This window comes from Acartia tonsa, chromosome 9 (assembly GCF_053477335.1).
Source record: "Acartia tonsa isolate MP-2025a chromosome 9, ASM5347733v1, whole genome shotgun sequence".
Taxonomy (NCBI): Eukaryota; Metazoa; Arthropoda; class Copepoda; order Calanoida; family Acartiidae; genus Acartia; species Acartia tonsa.
This window is the reverse complement of record NC_137268.1, coordinates 30,653,014-30,663,243: the sequence shown is the minus strand read 5'-3', so window position 1 is coordinate 30,663,243 and position 10,230 is coordinate 30,653,014. Positions and strand designations below refer to the sequence as shown.

The 10,230-nt window shown below is 29.5% G+C and overlaps 1 protein-coding gene across 1 annotated transcript in view; it reads left to right on the top strand.

Annotated features, from left to right (window-relative positions):
• The first annotated feature begins 484 nt into the window (after positions 1-484).
• LOC145327484 (facilitated trehalose transporter Tret1-like) overlaps positions 485-10,230 on the top strand; it is a 75,059-nt gene continuing 65,313 nt past the window's right edge. Inside the window, exons 1-2 of the mRNA XM_080171030.1 lie at positions 485-928; positions 8,041-8,102. Of these exons, the coding sequence (XP_080027156.1) occupies positions 844-928; positions 8,041-8,102 (147 nt within the window). The 5' untranslated portion in view covers positions 485-843. The remainder of the gene's footprint in view (positions 929-8,040; positions 8,103-10,230) is intronic.

Genomic DNA, 10,230 nt, shown 5'->3' with positions numbered 1-10,230 from the left:
TTATACTTTGCTTTAAGTGAACATATTATTACTTGTTAATCCATTCATAAATATGTTTTGTATAAACTTTTATTTTTATTTATGCAAGGATCTGATATAGGTGTAAGCAAAACAATATTGTAGATTTAAATAATTTTTTTAGTTTAGAAAATATATTATAATAAAAGTCTTAGGATAAGTTTTATTTATTTGTTTTGCCCTCCCCCCTTGTACTTTTGAAAAAAATTATAGTGGGGGGGGGGGGGTATATACTAGCAGCACCCAAACACTTCGGGGATACCAATTACTCAATTTAACCTAGCCTAATATAACCTAAAGTGATAAACAGACGAAAATAACCCCCTTTATCTTCAACTTATTTCAAAATAATTAACCAAAAATAATTAATTTTCATTCTGAATATCTCAAAAAAAGAAATTTATGTTTATCTATAAAATTTGAATTTAAAAACTTTGAATACCTAAATGACTATTTTTTCAGATTAAAAAGAATGATTAGATAAAATCAGACAAGAGTAAAAGTTAATCTAAACATTCCTAAAGAAGATTATAGTAAACCAGTAAAAAGGTTTCAACTCAAATAACCTTTTTGTGAATAGTTAGATAAGTGAGCACAAAACCATATTAATTATTGTTTATATGACAAGTGAAAATTTACTAAAAGCCTGATAAAAAAAAATCAGGGAAAATTTTATTTGACGGATTTTCCATATTAACAAAAATGGCTTAAAGAATTTCAAAACTAATACTAAAAATCCTCAAATATGTGAATGAATAAGAGTGATTGATTGACAGAAATGTTGATAGTTTTTGAATCTAATGATTGAAAGAAAATTTGTCGCAAATGTATCCTAAAGATAAACAGAAGAAGATAAGTTTGGTGTCGCTGCTACCTAAAAAGCAGTATAAACTTTCATCCGTTCTTCCAGGTAAAACTTTTTCGGATTTTGGAAAGAAAACAAAATAGCGGATTTCATTGTATTTTCAGTATGAAAATACGACTTCGTTTTCTTTCCATGATCCACTTTTTTTTCCAGCGAAGCTTTTCTAGAACTAGTATCTGTCCGTCCGTCCATAACGGATAGCTAGTTGAGGTAAGTAAGAATTACCTTATCGATTTCAAAATTTGCATACTATATTCTGTAACAGTAATATATACCTAATGAAATTGGGTGAAGATTAATCTATTTTCCCCATGGTTAAACATTAAGAGTTTCAAAACTTGAATTAAAACATATAATATAACTTGTTGTATTTAAAACAAGGTTGACAATATCCAATAGCCAAGAACACAAAAACATTGAATATGGACAAGAAGAAAAGCATTTGATAAAATTAAATACTGGATGCTCAGAAAATTTAATTAGGTGTTATCCACAAAAGTACTAAAAATTTGACCAAAAACACGAAAGATGTGAAAAATCAAAAAAAGTTACTGGGCCATACATCTACAGATAATTTATAGTTTATGCTTTATAATAATGGGAATGCGTACAAGAAGTTTCAGCTTTCTACCTTAAATAGCAGTCGATAAGATCACATTTCCTCCATGGCGTTACGGACTGACGGACTGACGGAGAGACAAAGTGAATTATAGAGTTGCTTTGCCACCAAAAGTCGAATATTGGAATTTCTTTTTAAACTTGTTTACCTTAAAATATTTAGAATTAGACATAAAATTAGTGCTAGACTAATTTCTTGTTTATTTAAACTATTTTCGACAACTTTTTACCTAATAATTTATCTTTGCGTATGTACTACTACATATGTCTGTATCTAAGAAAATTTCATAGAAAAAGTAAAATTAGAATGTCTAAATTAATAATTACTAAATGTATAGACATATGGAAATGTGACTAGAAGAAAATAAATGTTTTGCCTTTAGGCAATAAGTATTCTATAGGTGCTATATTTAAGCAATATTCTAAAATATCAATATAACCATGGATGTTAACATCCATAAAAAGAAATAGAGGATACATATGTATATTATAGAAAGAATTCGCTTATAACATTGTCTCTTGTTATAATAGGAATCAGTATTAAAACTTATTAGTTGAAAAGGATGATTATATCACATAAAATAAATAAACGATAAGAGCTAACCGTCACTGAGGGACAGAACTACTCTAATTCTAGAAAAGCTTCGCTTTTAAAAGGGCATGTCAGTTTGTAAATTATGATAGTATTATAATTTTTCTATGGTATAAATATACAAAATGACACATTTTTATTAAAACTATTGAGTATAAATGCAACAAGGATGACAACATCTATAAAGCGATGCTAAACAAATCAATCAAACAAGACAAACAAACGTACATAAACAAATATAGAGTAGCAACTCCTACAGCACTCAGATGACATAATTTGAACACAAAATCCGTAAGAATCTATCCCAAAATATGGACACACGTAAATATCAAGACTTGATTATAGAGATGGACGGACAAACGTACGGACAGATCCGAATTATATAAAAAGCTTTGCACATGAAAATAGTGTATATTAGTGTAGACTAACACATGTCAACAATTTTAGGTCAAAGCTAGGGATAAGGGATAAACAATACATTTTCCTTTTCTTTTTCAATATTTTTTTCCTAAAAGGAATTTTTACTGAATTTGTTTGTGAATTAAAATGATCAAATATTATTTTTGTATTACCAATCATATTTTTTTTATCGTTTTTGTTACATCTTCATATTGTAGGTTAAAAAGTTTTTCATACAATAAAATACCTACCTCTTGTGGTTTGTTTTGTGTCTATTTTATTATTTGTGTATAATTTTCTTTTTTCTACTACTAGGTATTTTCTTTTCTTTTGGTTATAGTTGAAAGAAGGTGTATCAACTTTTTTTTTATAGCTAGCCGGTTCTATTAGTAAGTAGTAGATGTAAAATTTTTCATAGAATTCAGATATGCAATCGGTTTTTTTGTAGACCTCTTATTTTTTAAGTAATTTAAGTTAAAAAAAAAAAATTAAGTCGATTTTAAGGTACTAAAATGCAACAAAAAAAAGAAAGAAAATGGCCATTATGAACAAAAATAGTAAGATCTTTAATTTGACACCTTACTTTTTCAATTCTGTCAGGTAATTATTGAAAAAATCGATTTTTTTAAACCCACGAGAATAAAAACTTTGAACTCAATTTTATCATTTCACAAGTAAAAAAATATGGGTTCATATATACCTTTAAAATCAGAAAAATATTACAAATCCATTGTAAGCAAAATTGAAAAAAAAAGTTTACAATATAGTATATAAACTACAATAAAAGGAATTATATGAAAATATCATATTATATTGTACAGGCAACGTCTTAATTCTTGAATTGAGTATAAAAATGGGAAGGGGGTATAGAGGGGGTAAAGAGGGGGTAAAAAAGGGAAGACGATAGTGTTGCCTGAACAAAAAATACAATTGGCCATTCGTTTATTTTTTTATTTTTTACTTTTTTTCAATTTTGCTTACAATGGATTCGTAATATTTTTCTGATTCTAAAGGTATATATGAACCCATGTTTTTTATGTCTGTTTGAGAAAATATTTAGGTCTAAAGTTTTTATTAAACCGAGGTTAAAAAAATAGATTTTTTCAATAATTACTCAACAGAATTTTAAAAGTAAGGTGTCAAATTAAAGATCTTACTATTTTTGTTCTTACTGGCCATTTTCTTCTTTTATTTTGTTGCGTTTTAGTACCTTAAAACCGACTTAATTATTTTTTAAAAAAACTTAAATTACTTAAAAAATAAGAGGTCTACAAAAAAACCGATTGCATATCTGAATTCTATGAAAAATTTTACATCTACTACTTACTAAAAGAACCGGCTAGCTATAAAAAAAAAAGTTGATACACCTTCTTTAAAAAAAAATTGAAATTCTATAATGAACTAGCGGCTGTGCATTCTAGAGGCTTAGTTTTCGAAATGGTACAAAAGGACAAAAAAATAGCCTATAACTATCCTACGACTTTATTCTTCCAGGACCTTTGAGAAGCTTCCCTAAAATGAAGAACTCAATCGGTTTAGTAGTTATCGAAATCTTAAGCCATAGACAAAAAACCTTACTACTTTATATTATAGGACTAGAGGTTTCGCTCCTAGAAGCCTCTAGGGGCACTAAAGGTGGAAGGTTGAAAGTCGACCCCTTCCCCATTTTCAATTTGAGTTTAATAAAGAAAAAGTAATCAAGAATATTTTTTTTTGGGGGGGGTGTAACTTTTTATCGGGAGGGTTGGGATTCCCCCACCCCAAAATATTTAAAAACCATCCCTAGACATATTAGAAGCTTTACTGTAAAGGAGAACCATTTAAGTTCAGTGGTTAGCGAGATCCTTCGCTACAGCCAAAAAAAACCTTACTACTTTATATTATAGGATATCCCTTATCCTCGGTTTCCAGACATTTCAATCCATCTAATTTTGAATCATTTTACTGAAAGACAGATCATTTTCTTAAAAAGAGTTACAGTTTCATTTTTTGCTTGTAAAGAAATGCGGGTTTTGAAAAATTGATGATGCTTTACAAAGAAATGTCCAAAAAGATTTCAAAATTCCTTTATTTTTATGTTAGGTATTACCAAAAAGTACTTAATCCATTGAAAACATGATGATTTTAACTTTTTGTAAGATTTTCTTATTTGTATGAAAATGATTCCTATGACAACAAGATACAATATTATAAGTATAATCAAGTCTTAAAATGTAAGTATGTCTTTAATTAAACAAAATTATATATTTAAGCAATATTGCAACAAATTTATATACATTTTTGTTTAATGTTCGCCTTGTTGCATGTTGTAATCCTTATTTCGTTACTCATGTTTCAAAGTTTTCATGGACCTAACTACGTAACAAGAGGAAATAGAAGGGAGGGAGGGAACATTAAGCTGTTTACTGCACCAGTCCCCAAAGTTTTATAATGACGTTTCATTATTTGTTGCCTTAACAACTTTGGTGGCTTTTATTAAATTTTGATTGGTTGTTTCATAAAAGTGAGTATCGATCCAAACGTTTTAACCTAAATTGTAATCAACCGAATGGGTAATTTTGTGTTGATTGGAGATGTTCATTAATTTATAGGCCCTTTAAATTCTTGGAAAATAATGGGTGGTCCGCTTGTGTCATGAGGAATTTGACCGATATTTCAAAATGTCCTAAAAATTATCAATTAAGTTTTAAACAAAGGGTTAATCATGCAAAACGTATAAGTTTTGAAAATCATAAACGATACATTTTTTTCCAATGATACCTGCTTGTCTTTTATGACACTGTATAATGCATAGGTCATTAAATGCAGTGCTCACTGCGCAGCAGCCGCTCAACTAAAATTGAGGATTGTTTGAAGTTTTTTGGCTGTTTGGCTGATATTGTTAACTTTCTAATGCTTAATAAAAAGATAGGCAGTTCAGAGCGGGGAAGAAGGGGACATTGGGCTGTTTATTTTAAATAGTCCCCAAAGTATTATGATAACGTTTTCTTATTCGTTGGGGGCTTTTTATTAAAGTTTGATTGGTTGGTTAATTTAGTTGAGTGTCCAAACGTTTCAACCACTAATTGTAATCCACAGAAGGGATAATTTTATGTATAAACATTGGGGATGTACATCAATTTATCAGCAATTGTCTTCTCCCTTTAGATTCTTGAGTTTATTGGGAATGTTGGCATTTAAACGTCTTTAGCCGCAGTTGTATATTTAATGAATAAATGCTGCTAGACGGAGGGTAGGCAATTTTAACCTACTGGCGGCTGCATCTAAAAAATCGAGACTGAATGCGGCGGTGCATTTGCTGAGCCCTGATTTAATAAGTCTAACCTTTTAATTAAGATTTTATGATTCATATAAAATCAGTTCTAATTAGGCGCCCAACTTTAAACATTCTTGCATAAGACAAGGATGGCCAAATCCTTAGGTTTAGAATTGAATAGGAGGCGTATAAAAACATATTTTTAATCAAAAGTGAGTCTTAATGAATACAATTAAAACAACATTAAACGTTATACAAATAAGAATGAGCAAAACTTCAGTAATATCAATAAAATTGTTCTTTTGACATGACATGCGTAAAGTATCTACGTCAGATAAGAAGATAAAAACAATTAAATTGCAGAGAAGTCACGCTTCTTATAGAAAGGTTAGCGGTTTCACATTTCTTGAAATTTCGTTATCAGATGTGCATATCTTTTTATATTAAGTTATATTACACTACAATTGCGTTAACAAAAACATCTCATCCTAAACATAAATTTGTGTAACGTCAACAATTTGTTGGCTCAAAAACGTATTTACCAATTATCTAAATGGGGGAATTCAGTTTATGGGATGTATATAAATTATTCGCCCTTGTCTTATCTGTTAAGTTTTAGTTGATAGAAATTAAACTTTTAGGTGGCTTAGGAATGTAACCCTTTGTAATAAATAAAATTAAATAGCTACTTGAAGTAATGGATATAGAAAAAGTGGATATTGCGAGAGATTTTCGCATACCCTGATAGAATGTTACTCCCAGCTGAATAACTCCCCCGTTAAGACTTAACCCTATCCCATCCCCTGATCATAGGGGAACGTATTTATCAATATCTGAGGACTATGCTAGCAACCTAAATTTACGACATAAAAATTCTCCAATCACAATATCCACATATACTATATCCATTCTTGAAGACCACTAAGAGTTGATCAGTGTTTGACCTTTTCACCATAAATTAATGGAATGTCTCACTTTATGTCAGCGGGAAATGGATAGACGGAAAAGGCCAAAAATTATCAAATCCGATTATATAAAGTAGTAAGGTTGCTTGTCTGTAAATTCTATAAAATAGTAAGTTTTTGGTCTGAAGCTAAGATCTCAATAACTAGTGAACCGATCGGTTTCCTGTCCCTGTGGGGTGCCATATATTAAAGGATACTTTTTAAAAATAGGTATTCAAAACATATATCCCTTTCACCCTTCTTTTGAAGCAAACGCCAATTTAAACTTTTAAAACTTGCTTTGATAAGGAATTGACTATTAATTTGCATTTTATTAAAACTGTATTATTGCAATTGAACAATTTTTCGATTTTTTTTTGTAAAGAAATCAAAATTTTTTATGTTATTCTTATTATACAGTATTATAGAATACATTTTTCAGTAGTTTTTTCGTTAAACCAATAAACCCAAAGTTAGATAATAAAATCAGTCATCTGTTAACATAGCTTTTTAGTATATTAACAAATTGTACATTAGGGTTTTGTACAGTTTGTTTTAAGGTAATTAAATCTGAAATAATTACCTCTGGTTTTATTTTTGGTTTGGATTGTTTTAATTATTATGACTATCTTAAAGAATTGTTTCACTACTTTGGATATAATTCATAAATGTATTATAATCATTAAAGTCTAAAGCAAAAGGACGATTTCAACATGCCTAATATATGACTAGAGGTGCACCAAAATAAACTTTAAGCATTGAGAAAAAATACACAATAAAAAATGTTCCAATTTTTATGATCAAAAATTCAGTTCTGATATGAAAGAAATAAAAATGAATGGTTGTCAAGGATAGAATATTTTAATTTTCATAAAATGTCATTTTTGATAAGTTTAGATAATGAATTTAAATTTTTGATCAGGAAAATGTTACTTTATTAAAAACAAACTGAGGTACCACCCCTTAATAGTTATAACCCCCCCTTGGACCTTTGCGAAGCTCTTCTGTAAAGGAGAACCATATTGGTCGGTTGGATAGCGAGATCCTTCGCTACATAAACACAGACAAATATACATTCCGTAACTATTATAAAAAGTTCACTTCCAGAACGATGATTATTTTAAAAAGATTCCCCCCCTCCAAAAAAAACCAAAAAAAAAACAGATACTTCAGGGGTTAGGATTTATTTAATTGTTTTGTCAAATATTCATCTTTGAAAAAGAAAGACAAATTTCCTATTGTTTCTCATTATTCTTAAATCAGAATTATCGACTTACTAGTAGATACTAATAGTAGAGTAGCTTTGCTCCAAAAATGTATAACTTTATACAATTTTATTCTGTTTCAGAACCTGGTTACCGTGGTAACCTGTCTGGAGGAAATACTGTCCATCCAAGAATTTATACTCAGGTAAGAGAATCGTTCTATTGAATTGAAACTTGGCATGGAAAGGTCTCCAATGAAAAATTAGGCTTTCAATTTAAGTTTTAAAAACAAAAGAAAAACAAATTTGTGGAAGTTATTTTTTTCCCAGGGCGAATTATCTTCCCAAAAATAGTTTATTTATCTTTATTTGTTATTTCAATGAACTTTAGTTGATGAAAGATTATGTAATATTTCAATTAAAGTATTTCCACAAACATAAATATACATTCTTTATATCAAATAAAAAAGGACATACAAATATCTTATTTTAGAGTATATGTAATTAGAATAGTTATTCATAGCGTTGTATAGACAGCTTTCCGCATCTCGGGGCTTTAAAACCGCTTCTAATCCACCGGATTTTAATCGGTTTCGAAGCAATAATGGAAAAGCCTTACAATATGTTGAGCATTACATTTTCTGGTAAATCTTTTTAATTATTGTTCATGTTCCTATTTGTGTGACAAGAGTTTTATGCATAAGACAAAACATCATTTAGCCTTTTAAGATGTTATCTTCTTTACAGTATAAAGATTATTATATAGGGAAAACATAAACGTTTTATAGTTATTTAGATCCTAGGACAAACACAGGAGTCCAAAACGTCGGAGTGGACAAACGCAGGAGTGGACACTTAACCTAACCTAACCTATTTTAAACATCTTATAGGTTTTTTAAATGCCTAACCCCTGCGGGGGGCTTATTTTTACCCTCATATCTTAACCTAACCTAATCTGTATAGAAATACGTAATTAAATTAATATTTTAACACTCCTGCGTTTGTCCACTCCGACGTTTGGGACTCCCGCGTTTGTCCTGGAACCGTTATTTATCGGATTGTATTATAGATAGCTTTCCGTGAACATTAAAATAAAAAATGATAAGATCAATTCGGGGCTAACGTAACTGGTATTAATTTTATAGTTTTTAATTTTAATATTTGTAGAAAATTGTCTGTAATACGATACATGATTTTTAGTATGGCAGAGAACCATTTTCTAAAAACTAAGAGAACCACATAATAAGTACAAGAAGTACTAATGATTTATATTTTGAATACTAGAGTAAAATCGTTGTTAATAATGAGTCAAAAAATAGCATAGAAACAAATTTTAAAACTGTAAATCATGTTAGAGTCAAATGAACAATATAAACTCAACAAATCATCGCTTTGTATTTATTTAAATTTTTTACTGTTCATAAGTTGTACAAAAGTTGGACTTTGCTCCTTAAATCTATTTTAATATTATTATTAATGAAAAAAATTATTGAAAATATATCTTCAAATATCTTTGTTTTATAATAATTTAGTTTTTAGATTTTCAAGTTTTTAAGATTTATAAGTCGTCATGAAATACCTATGGAATACATTAAATTGTCTTTGAAAACTTTCATTGTCCGTCATTTGAATTACGTTTGGACATTCCCTGTCTATATTATAAAGCATTTATGCTACTAAAAATACAAAAAAATATGTAATGAAAATTTATTTTTGTACATTTTTGTCATTGTCCTAAAAGAGATTAAAATTTTGTCCAACGAGTTACGTAATTAGAAAACCATTTTTCAGTGTTTACTTTTAAATGCAACTTAATTTGTTTTATAATTAGTAACTCTAAGGGACAATCGTAGACTGTTTTTGAACAATCTTTTAACTATTCAATTAAACTTTGATTTTTAAAAACCTTTTCTTTAAGGTTATTTGATTTTGCTTTAACTTCATTTTAAAGATACGTTGATTGGTAGCTTAATAAAAATTTTCAGGATTTTTTTTTGTAATTTTCTACACTCCCTTCTTAATGTTAATGTCGTGTGGGTGAGTTGCACCTGGACTACACAGTCAACTTGTCAACTCAAGGCCAGACTCTTGGTCCTTCACCTCATACCCGTGGTACAGTACATTACAGACAACCAACCCTTTGATTGCACGATCTTTGTCTGGAGATCCTAACTGTGCATGGTAGTGAGTTGCGCCTGTTTGGGGCCAAGGCATTCCCCCTACTCAAACTCTTTGATGTCCTGTGCCGAACAGAGCAGGTAGGTACCATTTTTAACGTCTTTGGTATGACGCGGATTCGAGTTTGCATCCTTCCCATCATTTCCCTTGACACTT